At 40.5% G+C, this 19,447-nt stretch overlaps 2 protein-coding genes across 5 annotated transcripts in view; one reads left to right on the top strand and one right to left on the bottom strand.

The window, feature by feature from the left end:
• Nucleotides 1-12,178, bottom strand: part of MOSMO (modulator of smoothened) — a 31,018-nt gene extending 18,840 nt beyond the window's left edge. For 2 of the 4 annotated variants that reach the window (XR_004754696.1, XM_035339995.1), the window contains exon 1: nucleotides 11,838-12,169. Coding sequence is in view for 3 of the 4 variants with exons in the window: in XM_035339995.1 (XP_035195886.1) it covers nucleotides 11,838-11,943 (106 nt within the window). In the remaining variant the exon portion in view is untranslated. Of the gene's footprint in view, nucleotides 1-11,837 lie in introns of all 4 variants that reach the window. The other 2 variants (XM_035339993.1, XM_035339994.1) reach the window with 2 other exon arrangements.
• A 2,672-nt stretch (nucleotides 12,179-14,850) lies between these two features.
• On the top strand, nucleotides 14,851-18,961 carry PDZD9 (PDZ domain containing 9). Its single transcript, XM_035339805.1, has 3 exons — nucleotides 14,851-15,178; nucleotides 17,382-17,577; nucleotides 18,585-18,961. Exons 1-3 carry the CDS (start codon nucleotides 14,851-14,853, stop codon nucleotides 18,904-18,906), a joined length of 846 nt encoding a protein of 281 aa, XP_035195696.1. The 3' UTR covers nucleotides 18,907-18,961.
• The last annotated feature ends 486 nt before the right edge of the window (nucleotides 18,962-19,447 follow it).

Genomic DNA, 19,447 nt, shown 5'->3' on the forward strand with positions numbered 1-19,447 from the left:
CGATATAGTGGTGCTTAAATTGCAGACATCTGGACCAATAAGCGGTAAGTTTATTAATTCCAACATACAAGGCTTTCAATGCCAGGCATCTTTTATTATTTCCTTAAAAAAATGACAAAAAAAAAAAAAAAAACAACAACAACAACAACAACAAAAAACGAGATGGACCACCACACCACACACTGAACGAGTTACCTCAGGCAAAAACACAGGAACAACTTTCCTGAGGGCATAACAAAGGCTCTGTTTATTCTCACATATCAGAGCGAAGAAATCTGCCAACGCCAAAGGTAATTTTTGCTACTTTGGAATACAGCATTAAATTTGGTAAACAGGATCTCTAATCTCTAAGTTGCATCCTTCTGGTTGTTTTCTGACACCAGAAGCATTTGCACAACAGGACAGAAGTGTCAGTGAGGACTAGAATCTTTAGTTTGTCAAGTGGCAAGGGCCTGGCAAAAATATCTTGCTTTGTTTTAAAACAAATCAACTAAAATCTTAAAGTTTTAACTTAAAAAAAAAAAAAAAATCTGAAGTTATTTTCAGTCTTCCCCCAACCAAAATAGAGCTACTCAAATTTGACAAAAAAAGATCAAAGGCAGTGTCAATATTTTTTTTTTTCTTTTTTCAGTCAGCTCTGCTAGTTTTATGCCATATGTTCAGTAGAAAGCCAGAAGCTGTGACACCTACAGCTGTTCTGCCGTTCAGCATCTGATGAGCTTGTGCTTTTGAACAGTGTTATATTTGGCCTGTAACGCAATCCCTCTCCTCCAGTGCACCACACAGTTGTACCCAGCCTCCTCAGAGCCCTCTGAAGTGGCACGGGCAGGCGGCTGAGCTGGGGGCTCCCTGAGGCCAACCAGTGCCCACAGGAGCTAGCAGCAGGCAGTGGCCAGGCTGGCTCAGTAATGGCAGCACCAGCTGGCCACAGGGCAGCACCACAGTCAGCGAGAGCACAGAAGTTCCCAGTCAGCACTTCCTAGGGGTTCACCTCCCACACTAGTGTCTGACACAGATCTGTTTGTGGGTTGGCAACAACTGGGTATCAGGACTGTCCGCTTTCAACTCCTTCTGCACATCTTAAAGTACCATTTCACCAAGTCATTTGACTTGTGGACTCAGATGTCCAATTGGATCAGGCCATACTTACCACAACCCCCAAATCACACCAAGTAAAAACCACCCTATTGTTCTCTCTTTCTTTATTCAAGAAGGAGGAACATCTGTCAACCTTCCTGTTCACAACCTAAAGCAATTTCACTGGCCTTGTGACAAGGGCATCCAAGGGGAGGAAGAAAACTCAAGTTCTGGCCCTGCCCTCAAGACTGCACATTTTACGAAATGAAATTTGGGAGGAGAAAGGATCATTTTCCTGCCAGCCATAGGTGCTGCTGATCTCAGCTAGTGTCAGACAAGCTCTGAGAACACCCACCGATCTGGCTCTTGCATGGTCTGACGAGCCTCCCTGTGGTGTAAGGTGAAAAGAGAAGTGTTGAAACTTATTTGCAAATTTTGGGTGGCTGCTCCTCAGAGGTTACGGGTCCAATGAAGAACATCTCCAATGAATAATTTATTCTCCATGAGTAAAGCCTTGTGCTGAAAGACAGACTGACACACAGCTTCACTCCATACAACCTATCCTCAAAGTTTTCTAACTGATTAACATTTTAAGCTCTCTTAATTTAAAGGGTAGCTTTAACTTCTCAGGCAAATAAAAAGAAGCTTCTTTTGTAGTAATAATTCGCAGATTTAGGCATTTCTTCATTGCTCCTATAACAACAGGAACATTAAAAACAAGGGAGAACAGGAAGACAGGAAGCATAGGCAGTATTTATCCCAAAGTTATATTTTTCCTTATCCATTTTCCTATGGGAAGTCCTTGTTTTAGAAACCTACTGAATTTAAGGCTGGATTATTTAGGCAATTCACACGTGTTTTCTGTGTGGTGATAGCACTTTCCCTTATCACAAATCAGCATCTACAAGTACAGACTGGAAGAGCCTGGAGACTCTCTTGGATAGAATAAGAGAAGACAGACTACTTCTGAACAGTTCACCTTGCACTTGACTGAGATAAAATGTGAGCCTCTTAACTGCAGGGTTCAGTCCCTTCTGAACAAATGGGACTATTCTTAAAAAGCAATCAGGTATTATATTGTGCTCCAAAAAGCCTATCTGCTCACATGTTTATACAGTTGTTATGCTGATATTCTGAAACAGAAGCCTCTCTAATTTTAGATTCAATGTAAGCAGGCAAGAAATGCTCCGTCTTTATCATTAACTTCACCTTACCAAACACACACTTACAGAGAGCATTTACTTCAGATTATATTGGGCATGTGTCAACAGACTTCTGTTTGTAAAAGAGCAGCTACTGCTTCTAGCTTTGACTCTATTTCACCCTTTTCACCTCTATTTCACATTTTTCATGTATTAAGCTTCAGGGTGCTTTTTGTAATTGCTGAATGATCCAATAGTATTCCACTGAAGATTTTATGAGACCGCATTAGAAATCCTTGGCCATTTGATCTTTCCAGGTTTCCTGCACAATCTTGTTACATGGTTTTAAAACTGAGTTAAGAGTGGGTTTAAAAAACAAAGTGAAATATACTTCCGCCCACGTGAGTTTTTGCAATGGAGAACTACATCATTAACATATGAATTTAGGTGCATGATTAGTTTCAGAATGGAATTCAACCTAAGGAAAAAAAGGTTTTCCTTCACCCTTGTGGTTTCTCTTCCCCCACAGCATGCTACGCCTACTACACTCCTTCTACACAGAAGCTGCAGCACATTTTCTCCTGTGTAAGAACAGAGATCAGATTCCTCCACTGTGGCAGTTTTGGAGCTGACACTTCCACTACCACAGACTGTGGGAATAAAGTTGGTTGCTGCATATGCTTTGGAAAAAAAGAAAGAAATAGCAGTGAATGCTGCAATTTAGAACATTTATATTCTGTACAGAGAAGACTGAACAAAACAGTAAAAGCTTTGGGGATGCAAGCTACGAATATATTTGCAAGTGTAACAAGTTGCTTTCTGTACAAAAGTCAGCTTTCAGGAAGCTTGAGGTCCATGACAACCTCTTATTTCCATTGTCTTCACTTGCATTTGGTATAAGGACGTCACAAAGGCTCCATGTTTGACATGTTAAGCTCACAGTGATGAAGTTACAGATAAAAATTGTTCCCCCTTGCACATTTGCTGTGCCTATCAAGGAGATCAGAGTTCACCTCATTTCAGATATTTACAAAGATTATTACTGCAGAAAGCAAACCATTCAATTGAAATATCTAAATAACATGAACATGTGTGCCATCAATTAGAAAAGTGTAAAAATAACCTAGATTCAAAACAACTGTTTTGATGTTTTCACAGCAAAGCCATTCTGAAGAACACTAGACAACCAACTTGTCCCATTCTTTTTTATTCTGATACCATAACTACTCCTTAAAATACAACTAAATGATATAACTGTGGAGCAGGATGATAGAGGAAGCAGGGTAGTGGATGATAGGAAAGCAGGCAAGTTTCAAAGCCAAATCCATAGCTAATGTCATAAGTAAACAGTGTCCCCAAGTCTACTCTTTGTCATCAACAGAAATTAAATCAAGAAACAAAAGTGCATAAGTCTGTAAAAACAAGAATGTCACTTAGTTTTTGTAACGTAAAGTTGATAAGGTGACCAGTTTTGTGGAAGGGCTCTTTCAAAAATGGAATCATTTCTTTTTTCATAAACTTTGCTTCATAATATTTTTACGACATCCAGTACTATTTTTCCCTTTCTCAAGCCTCAGTGTTTCTTGGGACTATCCATACATTACTTTCAGTTATGCTGTAACATTAAAGTATAACCCTATGCCACAAGGCTCTGCAAGGTTATGAAGAACCTGCAGATCCTACTCATTATCTATCTAAAAGTTATCCATTGTAGGAAACTAAAATTACCGTTGATGTTCCGGCTATCCAGTATGATGTTCCAGAAGTATCACTTCTGTTGCTCTAAAACATTATTTGCTACTTGTGAAGGATCTTCAGAAATTCTTGAGGAACGAATCTTGCTGTAAGTGTGCAAGCCTCATGCTCCTGAACCCATGAAATAGATTAGAAGTAACAGACTTAAAAATAACTTAGATTTCCTCTAAGCCTGCATGTTGAAGTGCACTGTTTTTCTTTCACGAAAACAGCAACAGCTTCTTTCGAAGACATACAACAACAGCTAACCTAATGGCAGTCCAGGAGGATAACTGTGGCTCCAACCTGTAGATATGGCCAGTAAGCATCAGCTGGTGTAACGCCATTTTGAAAGCAGATACCCTTCAGTTCTTACCAAACTTACAGGACAGATTTAGTCAATTCACTTCCCACAAGCCACTACTCCTTGATGGTCACTCCATTAGTTTAAGACAAGTGCAAAGCTGAGCCCTGCAGTGTCACGGATGAGAATGAAAGACCCCTGGTCTTCTGACACGCTGTCAGGAGGGGAACTGGCTTTGTCTCAGGAGTGAAGGCCACACTGGTTCTTTGGTTTCTATTACAAGTGCTTACTCTGAATTTTATGCATTTTCTTTCTTAAAAGAAGCTACATTTCTTGTGTATCATAGGCTGCCAAGAGCTGGAAGCAGTCACAGCAAGAAAAGAGGAAACCAGGCAAGAAGAAAACGTGGGCAATGACTGGAGAGCAACAAAACAGAAAACACAGGAATAAGAATGCTATAAACAGGGATGTCAAGTCAATGAAAAGCACTACAAAGGTAAACAACTTGATTTTACTGCTCCAGAACACCATAATTGATTAGTTTTTTTGGAAACACCAAGCTCAGAGACAGCTCAACCCTACTAATATAGTGCTCCAATACATACACGAAGAACTGCTTGCGGTCAAGTTCAAGGCATAATGTGAGATGTATTCACCTAGAAAAATATTTAAACTTAAGTGGATTATTAGCCATTACACCTTGAGAGACTGTCATCCTTAATAATCCCAACATGCTTTGGGAATTCCAGCACAGAACTGCACCTACCGTGAGGCTCTTGGGCAGCAGCCAACTGTTGCTTATCACACGACATTGCACAGGTAGGAAACAATGGCCTTTAATACTGCACTAAATCCCTGGGAGGCTTTAGATGCCAACACAAGGGAACATTTCAGTTAATCCCAAGGATGTAGACATAATAAGACTATGTCTTGCTCAAAGAGAGGAATCAACTCTACACACTCTGGAATTCTGAACCTCTGACTCGTGTTTCAGTGTGGCTAGTGCTTCATATTCGTTTAGCTTGCCCAGCAGAAATACCATCAGACTATGCTCCCTAAGGTACCCGAGAAAGCCCAGTCTCTTGCAATCAATCCTACTTACAAGGTTATAAAACACATACAAACATGATAACATATAAATAGGAAATCAAATGCAATAAAATAGGAAGAAGCCAAGAGCTTCACCTTGAGAAAGCATCTAACTACAGCTTAATTCCATATTGATTCATATGGAATGACATAAATTTAAGTGTTTTGTCACTCAAATGCTCTAGCATGTTTTCCCTCTCCTTAAAACAGGCACGTACCCTGCACAGATCCTCTTCTTGGCCATATCTCCAGTTTTTTCAGATCTGTGTAAATCTCCATCAGTCAGAGGCTTGGGGAAGAAAAGTGAGATGGAGAAGGGCAGCTGGAGCACACAAAAGGGGACTGCAGCAAAGTTACCATTGATTTTTTTTTCCCCTGCATATAGTTCCTGATAAAAAGAGACTATGTCCATTAATAAATTTGTAGGCACTGTAAATTACAATAATTTTTAAAAAGCAATAATAAATTTATTTTAAAATTTGAAGTTTCATAAACTGTGAATTTGTAATAATTTACCACTCCCTTATTACTTTGTACAAGAATTAAAAACAGCCTACATATTGTATTTGTTCCACCATACTACAAATGCCACTTTCTATTTAATCCTAAAGCAGAAAGCAACATTTAACCTCTATAAAGGTTAATACTCTTCCTTGTCCATGAATTACTCTGGTTATGTTTTTTTTTTCTTAAGTATGCAGATGTCAACAAATTCTGGAAAATGATACTAGAACCAGGTGGACAAGAACTCCTGCATAAGATGTAAATCCTAAATACCATTCTACATCAGGCAAGAAAATGTAGTTCTCTCTGCTTTGTTTCAAGACTATTAAAAAAAAAGAGGATGGAAAAAATTGAGCTTGTAAGATATGTATTACAAAATGTAGGTCAGACGTAAAAGTTTGACCTACTGATCTTTGCTTTGGCAGAAGTACAAATTGAGTTTACATAATGCTACTCGCATCTAAGTGCTGGCTGGGAACTAAATGATACAAGTGTTTTTAATAAGGCTAAATCTTTAACAGGATTCAATTTTTCAGATTTCAAACAGTTGTAAATCCTTATTTTTTGGTACAAAAAGAATCAAAGCTTTGCTGATAGTGCTCACAGGCATTTCTGAGATAAAGAATACCACCTCTATTTTACTGACAAAAGAATTGCGGCACTCCCACGACAACTTTCCAACATCCAAAGTCAGTCATGCCAGGTGCTAGATTTGAAAGGAAAATACATGTTACTAGCTCCCAGATGTGTACTCCACAAATTATGTTTCTTACCTATTTTTTCAGCACTAGAGACTGAGGAATTCCACAGGATTTGGTGACACACAAACTAACAGTTTTGTATGTTCAAACACTACAGAGAAAACAGAACATTCACCTAACAGACGGAGTTAATTTGTACTTGTTAAAATGCAAATGCAAAACATCAGTTCCTCCGTGGACAAAACCAACCAGATCTCTCATCCCTGCCCTGGCAAGCTCAAATAACCAGGCTGACACAGCTCTCTTTCAGGAGATTCTTCCTACACATAAAACAGTTCCATATGTTTAAATGTTGAGCAAGCACAAAATTAATTCATTACAACAATGCCTTACTATTAATTTTTCTTGTGCCCTAAGGCCTGGTCAGTTACAGAACCCAAACACAATTCAAGCCCTCTGCTTTGTCAGATTTTTACATCCACTTGAAAAACATCTAGTCATGAAATTGAATGGAAACGTTAAGGACAGCATCCCACTTCCAACAGAGACGCATCTTCTAACAGACTGCTCTTGTCTTCAGACCATTTGGTTTCTACATTCTTTACCAGGCCTTACCAGTTCTTGTTCAGTTTTGTTGGTTTTTACAGGCACTGGCAGCATCTCTAAACTGCAAGCACTGGTAGCAGTGCCTGCATCTTAAAGCAGGTCCTGATTCCCTCACTGCCCCGATCAGCAACATACCACAGAGCACCACCTCTGCCTGCAAGCTCACACGCCTGGGGCACCTAAAGGAAAGTGTATTATTGGAAATTATATTCAAGAACCTGACTTCAAACACTTCTGATGTTCACAATGGCTTTGCAGATTGCTTTGTAGTATTTGCCTCTTTCTAAGCCATTACAGCATGTAACTCTTCATTCTCTGTATCATCAGAGCGTGCCTACATATTCGCAGTGCACATTCCAAACAAGTCAGTGGAAGGGCAAAAAACTTCTCCTGTCACAGTGATTGCGTGTTATGGTGCAAAATAATCAGAAAAAAAAGGATTTCAAACAATTACTTCCTATCATGCCACATCATTTTCTGTTAAGAGATGGGAGAAGCATGTTGTGGCTTGAATATATTGCGAGTTATTATAACAGATGATTACCAGAACCCTTCTGAAAAGTCAGTTATACATAAATCAAAGAAAACAAAGAAGTATCAAATTCAGGACATAGCACAGAAATTGCTCTGTGGTACAGTTCCTCCACAGAGCAGCATGAAACATTACCAGGTTCTCAGCACAGACCCTGAAGGGCCATACTGATTTTTAAATGTCTTATCGCTACATTTTCCAGCAGACAACTGCATTTAGAACAATGATACCAGCTGGAACTCAAGTTTGTAACCTTCTTAAGTTGTTGATGCTTTATTTAGTAATACTGGTTGATTCAAGTATGTTCATGTGGCCTTGGGCTTGTTTCATGCATAGCCAGAGCTCCAATTAGAGAAAAACATTTCGATAGCAGTTTGATCTGAAGCTCAGCAGGAGCTGGAAATCACTGCCAGGTCATATCACCTGCAATACCTCATAAGCTGATCCTAACAAAGCAACTGTTTGAAGTGTGGGGAGAAATTCCTCAGGAGGAGGTATCAAAAGTAATAACACCGAACAGCAATCATCTCCTACATGGGGTTAGAGCACGTACTTCACAAGAGCAGGGAGTTAATGCCTCATTAACTGAGGAGCAGCCATCGGGCGTAGCTTGCTCCGCGGATGCCACTGACTCTGGAATCGTACTTCACAAATAACACAGCAACTGAGTATGTAAAACCAAGAATTACACAGAACATTTTGGAAGATACATGGAAAGTCAGCATTTGTAAATGAAACAGAGACAAGTGAAACCCACAACTTACTGTCATACTGTTACTTGTACAGCATGGTACAAAAAGCTATAGAACATGGCAAGTATTTGCTTTAGAAATATCCACCAGAATTTAGCACCCTTAAATTCTGAAATTGTTTTATTTAATGACTGCTAGAGCAAAGGTACACTTTGTACCATAAATTGGAATCAAATGCACAATCACGCTACATAGAAAGGGATGACTAAGTCACATAAACAAACTGATAGCTTAACTTTCTGAGGGAGGTTTTTGTTTGATTAAATTCCATTGAATTATTTGTCCTATTTTAAAAGCATTTCAAATCAACCCCCCACATGTGCAGCTTTTAACATGTCTAACTTCATACGTGCTATTCATATCCTTTTACCTACAAGGGGATCAAGTGCTGATGCTAAAATAACTTGTATCCCCCCTTCCTCCCCTACTGAAGGCAAAATAACAAAATCATTAAAGAGCATCCCACACAAAAAGGGAACATATGGAGATAAAACTATCAGCTTTTGAAATTCATTGCAGAAGTGTACAGATACAAGAGCAAAATTCATTACTACTGAAATCAGTGGGAGTTTCGGCATTGACTTAAAGCCAACTCTGCCCTTATTTCTCACACAGCATCAGGTCATAAAGAAAAGGATGCCTGTGCAAGAACACTGAGGTTTCCACATAGGAGTTATCAGTACTCTGTGCTTGTACACTACATGTAACTAAACCTCACTGAGAACTCTGAAATTTCATTTCCATCTTTCCTTTATAATCTTAAAGAAATACTTGAAGCCACATGAAGTCTTGCAAAAATACATAAAGAAAAAGCACCAAATGAAGGCTTGGACCCATATCCAGGAAGGTGTATTTCCTCTCTAGCCTAATGACAGATAAGCATTTGAAACCTTCGGTGCTCTCAGTTGTACTCAATTCCTCAGTTACAACACTGGAGAGGAAATTATATGGCCAACATTTTTCAACCAACTACAAAGCTTTCTTTAAGAGTAAGATTTAGGAGACAAATGAGCCCTGGTCTCCACATAGCATAGGCTTCTTTAAACAAAATACATAAAACAATCTAGATTTCCCAGAGAAGTATTAAAGCAGGTGATCTGTTTTGCTATCTAATTTAGCAGAAAATCACCATTTCCACCAGAGTAAGATGTAGTTGCTGTTTAGCATTTGAATTAGAACATTTTTTTTTTTTTTTTTAACCTGAGACATAAGCCCAGGTTTCCAATCTTATGGCTGTAAACAGCTCTGAACGAGCCGATGCAGTGCTGTCTGTCCAGATTTCCAAGACCTCTGCTCTATGCAGCGCTTAAAGAGCCGCAGTACCGAGCAGCCGAGGCTGCTTCACGCTGCCTTTCAGAACTCCGAGGACAGCAGCCACGCAGGGACAGCATTACTCTCCTTTCTCCTTGACACTAGGCTGACTTGTAGAAGCAGAATATAGAATTATTCCCAGAGAGATGAACCCAGGGACACAGAGGTTAAGTAAAGAAATAGTTTCTTTCAACAGCTGAGAGCACGACACTTCAAAACAATACTTAGCTGTACGGATGGAAGTCGGAGGGATTGAATGCAGTTCAAGTGTGGTATTCTGCTAAGCGTCCCTGAATCTCGCTAGCAGCTGCGACATGGTTTACGGTCAGGGCAGCGTCTTCCTGGGCCCTCCTTCACAGCAGCCTCTGCCTACTGAATGGCACTCGAAAACATTCCCCTCGTAAATCAATACTTCAGTGTTTACTACAGGAAGTCCTCGATTCAATGAGCATCCGTGCACTTCCTTGCTTTGATGTTTGGGCAAAAGGCTCATTTGCGAAGCTCTAAGTACTAGGAATAAACATTTACATTGCTTTTAGCCAGAATTCTCGTGATAGAGGACAGCAAATCCCACATCAATAAAAATCTACAAAATGGTCATTAAGGAAGCAGCCATATGACAGCTAGCTCTCCTTTCTGACTTTAAAAAGCCATCAACTTGTTTGGCTTCAAAACATAGCAAAAGAGCCAGTCTTAGGTCTGTCAAAACATAACTTAAAAAGCCAAGTACTTCAGAAAAATCCCTGCCGATTTTGTGTTTGCCAGCTTAAGTAAAACCAAAACTTCTTTGTACCCCTAGAAGCAGTACGGGCTAGGAATGGCAGATGATTCTCAAGTAATCATCCATCAAGCAACTCATAATTAATGATTTCTAGGCACAATACATTAAGAAGCAATTTTTGTTTTATGACTAGATATTAAACACTTTTTTTTAACAGAGATGTCAGTGGTCTGTACTGAGCTCCCCAACACTCAAACACTTTTTTTTTTCTCCTCCCCACAAGCAACTCCTTCAAAACAGTTTTTATTATCTCACTTCTGTACAGGCCGAGAGAATCCAACATTTTCAACACTGCATAGGGCCTACGAACAAGAGGAAGGACTTAAGACAGATAAACTTAAATGTTTCAAATGAAGATTATATTATTTGAGGAGCCCTAAAAAGGGCTCCTTGCGGCAGCACTGCTGCTAGGTGGACCTGTAAGAGAAAAGAACCAACTACTTTATATAGCCATAGAGCAGGAAGAGCACGAGAATTAGCTATAGGGAGGAGTGAAAGCATCTAGGGAGATCCTGAATGCTGCACTTTGGGAAGGGAAGCAACTCGTTCCTCATCTCCGGACCAGGCAGGGAAAGCCAGGTTCTGTCCTAGGCAACTGAAAGCTAGTCAAGCAAGTCACGAAGATGAAGATAGCCTGGTCAGAGGGAATGCCCAGTCACCCGTCTCTAATTGCCAACATTTTAAATATGCTACTTCATCAGAGGAAAAGAAATACAACCCCACTGAAAACAGCTCCGTCCTCTCACGGACACTGAGCATCAGGCAAGATGCAAGACAGAGAGAGAAAATCTTTAAAGCCCTTTCCAAGAATTTACCACAGAAGGCTTTATCCCCAACACCCCTTTTCTCTTCACCCGTGGTTTGCTTGGAGATCAGAAGTGTAAGCCAGTTTGACCTGCAGCGGACCAGCCTGCCTCCCTGACAAGGAGACCGGGGCTCCTCCGGGGCAGGCCATGAAGGAGCGGCTCCCCTCCTGTCACTGACTTTCGCCTGGCACCACGCGTGTCCTACTGACCTGCTCACACAAACACTAGGAAAAGGACGAGCAAAGAGCCTCGCTCTTCAAGGAACACAACGCCAGGCTCCAAACTAAAACCAGGCGAGCTCTCGGCTCAGAAGCTGACAAAGGCCAACCTGCAGAGCACGTCCTGCACACACAAGAGGGGGGAGCAGGGTTTGCGCCTCCCCGAACCAGGCACAGCGGCAGGACGGGACCCGCCGCTCCCAGAGGGCCGGGCACCGGCAGCCCCCAGCCTCCCGCCCCGGACCGCTCGGGGCCCCGCCGCCCTCCGGCGCCCCCTCACCCGCGGACTCCCCGGTGTTGATCCAGTCGGGGTTGGCCAGGCTGGCGATGGCGAAGATGTCGGCGGCCAGGAAGAGGCATCCTGAGATGATGGTCAGTTTGTCCATCTCCGGCGGCTCCCGGCTCCACCCGGCTCCGCCCGGATCCCCCCGCAGCGGGCCCGGGCCGGGGGCGCCTCACAGCCGCGGCTCCATTGGCCCCGCGCTCCCCGCGGCGGCGGCGCCACGAACGGGGCCCCCTGGCCGAGCCGGAAGCGAACCCGGCGGGCGGGCGGGAGGGAGGGGGGGGACGGGGACGGGGACAGACGGCTGCTCCGGAAGGGAAACCCGCCACCTTCGGGCCGCGCCGGGCCGGGCGGGGCTTACTGGGGGGGGCGGGTCTTCAAGTGGGGGCGGGGCCTATCGCTGCAGCAGCGGAGAGGGGCGTGGTCTCGGGGAGAGGGCGTGGCCTGCCCCGGGTTGCTGCCTGAGGCGCGTCCCCCTGAAGGGGCCGTGTCCCGGCCCCTCTGAGGCGCAGCAATCTCCCCTGACACTCCCCAGACCTCCCCAAGGTGTTTTTCACCTTTCAACCCGTCCTTCTCCCTGCCCCGAGCTGAAATTGCTGTCCCTGTACTGTGTTGGAAAAAAGAACTAACCAATCTTGTCCAGAATTCACCTGAATACCTCATTTTTTCATGGTAGGCTTTTCTGTGGGTTAACCCATACTGGAGGGAGAGGGAATTGCTTGGAGGTAGAAAAGGATGCTCCAAACGAGGGAAGGCAGCCCAGTTTCAGTCACAGCAACTACCCCATCGGTATTCTGACTCTGGCATAGCAATGTGAACTAATGGGCTTTCATCCAGCAGTCCCCACACCTACAGGTGCTTATAAAATACTCGATTGCGTTCATGTTTTCTCCTACCAACTGCAAACACCCACCTGTTCGTACAGAGGAGTGGAACTGGATGTATCTGAAAGCCAATTCGAACTGACCCAGAAGCCAAGCGGGTGACTGTGCTGTTTGTTTTTGTTCGTCTTTAATGCAGATGGAATGCTGTGCCAACAAAAAGGAGGTATTAGGAAAGTAAAGTGTTCACAAGCAATCAGTGAGCCTTACTATTTGGAGGACAAGAGTTGTCCCTGTGCCCACATCTCCGGCCAGCAGACTCCTGCTCGCCATGTGCGGGGGGCTCGGAATCTGCCTGCCCCAGCATTCCGAGCAGTTAGTAGGGGTTGAGGTGGCCTCCTTTTCTGCCAGTACACTCTTCCTCTACAGATCATCATGGAGGCATAGTGCATTTCCAAGAGGCTCACCAAAGACACCTGTCCAGTGATTCTGATTGCATAGAAACATCTCTTTGCTTGGATTCAATGGAACATAAACAGTCTTGGGCTTCAGGTGGGGATGAAACTAAAGATGTTTCAATGTCTCTCTGTTTCTTTTTACTCTCCGTTTCCAACTCCTCACTCCTGTCCTGATACTGTTCTTCCAGTCCTATATTTCGGTTGTCTGAAGCCTCTGAAGTCCTTCTATCAGTTTATCTCCTTCACAGAGTCCCATTGCCCCACATTTTCGTGGTACCGAGATATTCCTGCTCTTGAGGTTGAGTATTGGGAGTGGAATCATAGGCAAATAACAAAAGAAAATGAAAGCTCTTCAGCAGAAGAGGACTGGATAAGATACTGTGCCTGTGGAAACTGCAGAATTTAAGGGTGACCTTGAAGAAAATCAGTACAATGTTAGGGGAACTGTAATGTAAATTCTGTGACAGAACAATGAGTAAATCAAGATAATTTCCTTAGAGACTAAATAGACTGATATCATGTATGGTTAAAGGAAAAAAAGTCTAAAAGTGAAATCACGGCATTGTCTTTAAATGTTTTTTGGGCTTTGGATTAGTCAAAGCTTTTATGGCTTTAAAACTATTATGCCCAGCAAGATAACTTAAATGAAAATAAACTTAAAATCAGGATTCTGGCTTCAAATTAGAGTTATCTGAATTTGTTACTAACATTTTTTTTTTCCCCAGTGGCGATCATTTGCAGACCTACAACTTTTCAAGAATTTTAATAGAATTTGCTGAAAAGTTGTGGATAGAAAATGATATACAGCAGCCCTGCATTCTAATATCATCTGTTTACCTTCATTGGCCTGGGAGTTAAGTACTCATCCTGGAAGTAGGAAATGAGCATTCAGTTCCCCCTTCTGGCTGAAGGAGACTGGAACACATTTATTGAAAAGAGCTAGAACACCCTGGGAAAGGCTTAAATCCCTTCCATTAATACTGCTCCACTTTCCATAAATTCCTGAGCTGGTGAAAGAGTAGCAGGCCAGACATCTGACATCTGAATTTTGAGACTGTGTTCCAGTGTCAGTTTTCCTTTGCTTTTCTTAAACAACCATGACAATTAAATACTTCATTCAAATCAGATGTAGTACTCTGCTCATCAACAACAAACATCCTGCATTTGTCACGGGGAAGGAAAAGAAAATTCAAACTGTTTCTGCTTCCTTCTCTGTTTTTCAATTCAGCAGCCAAACTGACAAACCACACGTTCACATTACCGTACTTTTAATCCTAATTTCTTATATTCTATGCTGTCAATTAGAGCCTGATCCAAAGATTTACAGAAGACATTGGAAAGATGACGAAGGTTCCGTGTTTTACAAAAGGGAAAAATAGTGGGCGTTTTCATTAAGTGATTTCGGACAGCTGCAGACAGACATTTCAAGCAGTCCAAGTTATTACCATTAGAAATAATATTTAGAGATTATTTAAAACAGAATATTTTATAACTCATTTTTAACAGAAGATGGCTTATTTTAGGAACCTCAAGCATTTGTGTGTCAGTCTTAACTTTCCCTGGTTATTGATGAGGAGAACAGGCTTGAGAGACAGAGAATGTAGTTTATTACCCTATTATATTTCTTGGTTTCTAAACAAAAAATACTTTCAAGATATTTATTTGTAGAGAGCTAGTTTATGGAGTAAACTGACTTTTTTGAGTGTTGTTACTATAGCTACTCAGCAGGCAATGCTTATAAGAGAAGCAGTTAAGGATGAGGGGCTTAACTGTTTAGACAATCAAGAATGGGTGCAGCCTCTGCTAAATGTCTCCTTAAACATTTTATTGAGTAACGATATCACCGTTTACACTATTCAAATTTTCCCCTGGCTTTTCAAAGGACAATTACCAGCACTGGGAAACATTACTCAGCACAGATGGACTACAGTATTAAAGGCAAATATTAGGACGGGCAAACAAGGATTAGGTCTTATAATCATACAGAATGGACCATATCTCCAGATAATGTGCCTTGTTGAGAAAAGTTCTGCAGCTAAAGATGGAAAGCTGAAACCAGGTAAAAAATAAAAATAAAAGAAAAACAAACAAACAAAAAACAAACAGTAATATTCAAATTTAACTCTGCATTTATGTTTCAGGCCTGTCTCTGATTTTACACTTACACAGATCAAAAGAAACTCAATTTAAAAACACAGAGCAAAGAAACTAGCACAAACTGTATAAAGCTCAGTGCCAACATTCCATTGTAATGGAATACCTGTGATCTTAAAATAGCTGACACGGACAACTATTTCATAATCAGATCAAGATTTAAATCTTTGTATTATTCTGCAGATAAAACAGATTTTGTATTCATCAGCAGGTTTGTTCAAGAATAGTTTGTCTATTACCATTATATAGCAATAAAACTTTAATAATTTCTTTCTTTGTTCAGTGCATTGTTGTTCAAATAATTTCCTTCTACAAGTAATGCAAAGCTTCCTGAGGGCTTGAAATTAATTTGCCTTATTGTTTGCTTTTTATTTCTCTTCATTGTACAAAATCGTTAGAAAGTGGTAATGGACTAATCTCTATGCTCTGACAACCCACGGAGGTGTTCCCCTTTCTAAATGTTTTAAACCTGAAATGTGCCGTATGAGTACTAACAGACTATTACTGATAAAGGTTTCTTGTGAAACATCAGACACCTATATTTGGCTTGTAATTGAAAGCTCTGTAAATTTGACTGCTTAATATTGGTCCCTAGACCGATTACATTAGACTCCTGAACTACAGTTTGGGAATGATAGTGTGCTATGTTATTACCAAGTATTAAATTGTCTCTAACGCAGAAATCTATGAAACTAAGACAAAGAAACTAATTTAAAATTTAATGGCTGTCCAATGAAAATGCTTATCTTCAAATTAGAACAATTTTCCCAGCATTGTCCTTATAGCTCTGGCAGTTCTTTCTTCTCACGTTTCAGAGTTAGAATTTTAAGCAGGAGGAAGAAAGATCTACATTGATGCTTATAGTTTATTAAAAGAGCTTGTGTGATTCTGCTGAATTTAACAGGGATAAGGTAGAAGTCAACACAGCTAATAAGAGGCACTAATGTCTTAAAATCCTACAGGTAGACTCACCAAATATGTATGTATGCTAGCACGTATGCTAAAAAGAAGAAATAGGGCTGCTTAGTCTAAGTGCTTCCTCAAAATACCTTCACGCTGCAAGAGGTTATCCCAACACTAATCTTTAGTGGACACTGAAGGATATTTAGCACAAAACTGATAGGTGAACTGAAAAGCTGGGTAGTGTATCAGACTATAGATGCCGAAGCAGAGGCAAAACTCTTATGTCTGCAATTCAAAGATACCTTTGACTTGCCACAGCAGCATTATCACCATAGTACGAGCAGAAAATCAGAATTTGAAATAATTTGTTAAACACCAGTAGTTTCTTGGAGATATTTTAAAATATAAGGGTATTTATGGCTATGTATTTTGAAACGTGTAACTTGCATGATTTACCTGATGAAGTGAGGCTGAGAACTTACATACAACTATTGGTAAAATGTTTTCTGTTGCTTTTTCGGTATCTGCTATCTTGGTACTTGTTCCAGAATTTCTTGTTTGTGGCCCAGTAGAACCAGTATCTTGTGTCAAGCTAGAGTGGAAAGAAAGTGTGATGATAATGGAGTAGGAGTAGCAGTTAATGGAAAAAGTAAATGAAAACATGGTTCAAATACAGCCATTTTTAACCCAAAAAGAGTTAAGAAGAAAATAGAGGAGAGGGAGAAAAGCTCTTTGATCTGCCTATTATGGCAGCAGACAGCTGTACTGCTTATTTAAATCCCCTACGCTGTTCTGTTGCAGTTCAGTACGTGTTTATTGGTAACTGCTCCTCTTCACAATAGGGAACGTTACTGATCAGAGAATTCACCGTGGTACCTTTGTCTTCCCTAATAAAACACCACAGAAATGCAAGGTAACACTGAATAGGCAATCTAAAGTATGGTACATTGACTCAGAAACAGCCCAAAGCATGTAAGTCAACTGCACCTTTCCTTAGTGTTGTAAAAAAGTTAGTTCTTGATAAAACTGTTAAAGAACTTTTCTTTCATGAAAAAAAAAGCAAAAGTAAAGTTGCATCCGGTTGAAGAGCTGCTAAACATGCATTAAAAAAAAAAAAAAAAGCAATTAAGACTATTTTATAATACGGCCTTAAAGACTTGAAAAAGTCTTTAAAACTGATTGCTGTCCGTTTTCTTCCTCGGCAGGTGATGTTCTAATAAAGATTGGACATGCTGACGTTTTAGGATGTACTCTGCAAGAGCTTTGGAAACTCCTGAGCAATATTCCTGTAGGGACTACTCTACAAATAAGGGTTTATAGAGATTTTATTGAAGTACCTCAACACTGGCAGAGTGCAGTTGAATTAATTCCCGAAGTAAAACTTCCTGTGATGACAACAGAGTAAGAAATAAGTGTTGTACATAACTAGAATTTCATACCTTGCTTATTATTCTAGCAAGAAGGAATATTTGCTTTTTCATTTCAGGGGTCTGTAAAGATTTTTACTTTCTCTTATGGAGAATTGTAATTTGAAATATCGAATATCAAGAGAGATGTTTACTTTTCTAGTTTCATTCAAGACAGGATAAATATTATTTTAGACATGCCCCTTTCTCCACAGAAATCATAAAAAATCTGGTTGTCAATAATTCCCCTGAAGTCCAGGAGGCCATGTTAATTTGTAATAGCCAAGGACGTAGAAAATTACAATTAACCAATGATCTCAAGTTGGAGGTCTTGCTAGAACCATGTTAAAAGCTAAACTGTTTCTTAATAACTCGAACTACTGACAGTGGCGATTAATGTTTTAAATTCACTGTGAGAGGAAAAGCACGTATCTTGGGAGAAGCACTACATAGATACAGCAGCTTTTAAAACTGTATTGCTTACAATCCTAAAGGTGGTTCACAGAGCAAGTGTAATTTATCTAGATGGGATACATGGCAGATACAAGTTCTCCTGAGGCACAAAATTATAATAGAAAACCTCAGAGCTAAGGGGAGGAACCTAAGTATGAAAAACAGATAATTAGGCTCGAACAGCCTAACAATGAGACAGAGAGGAAGCTCACGCAGCAAAAGGCTTTCTGAAAGATTAAACCTCTAGGCTTATGTTTAAATAAATCAAAGTATTTACTATTCTGAAGGAGCAGAAAAAGGATAGCTTGCTTTTCTTTTGACCAAACGACAGCTTAGCCACTAGAGTCCAAAGGAAACAGTGTGCAAAGGACAATGGACAATAGTATTACTTTGGTATTAGAACATCTACAGAAGTAATGAACTTGTCTTTAGAACAAGTATTTGCAAAAAAAAAAAAAAAAAAGACTCAAAGACTCCATGATTAGGCAAGGCAACTAAATGACTAATGGAATTATCACATCTGAGTAAATCCATACTTTATCCTTTCAGCACAAGTGAAGACACTGAGGATGAAGACACAGGGACCAGAAGTGATGATGATACAGACTCGGAAACTTTTCAGTATACATCTTCCCAGTCATCCTGTTCTGAGTTAACTCATGAATTACCATCACTATCCAAGATTTGGCATGTATCTGATACAATCCAGACACTTACAGAAGGGAGAGACAGTGGGTGTGACATTGTTCTTCATAATGATGTTGATGCACTGTGCAATTCTGAATTTGATGCTAGTGGTGTTGGACCTCCTTCAAACCAGACTGTGGAAAACAGTGAGACCAGTTCCTCTTCTTCCCACTCTTCTGTGTAAGACACAACCTGACTGAAGGAATTTGCCTTTGCTTTGGAATAATTCAAAACTTTGACTTCCTCAAAAGTTGTATCTTTTTTTAATACATGCCTAGACTTCCAAGAACACAGAAGTCCTAGCGTATTTTAAATTGTATGATAGCTACACAAATTTGTTTTAGCAGTGCCCTCCCACCTCTCAAAGGTGTCTATGAATGCTAGTTGTGGACAAGACAATACGAAACACTGCTACCTCTACTAGTCCCAGATGAATAGGAGCTGCAAGCTCTAAGAAGCTATAATATAGTTATTTTTCAAAGTAAGTTTCTTCATTTATGCAACACAAGGATGGTGCAGATACAAACTTTTTCAAGAGCTTTTCCTGTTCCTATACAAGCATATGTAGACAACCAGTAATGATTACAAGGTTTATCTGCATCACAAGGATCATTTTTGACATACATATTTTTTACATCAACTAAAAGTTACCTTATTTTCTCACAGCAGTTTTATCTTCAACATACAGGGCCAGACTTACCAGCATTTTAGGTACCAGTTTCAGT

The sequence above is a fragment of the Oxyura jamaicensis genome, chromosome 14 (genome assembly GCF_011077185.1).
Source record: "Oxyura jamaicensis isolate SHBP4307 breed ruddy duck chromosome 14, BPBGC_Ojam_1.0, whole genome shotgun sequence".
Classification (NCBI taxonomy): domain Eukaryota; kingdom Metazoa; phylum Chordata; class Aves; order Anseriformes; family Anatidae; genus Oxyura; species Oxyura jamaicensis.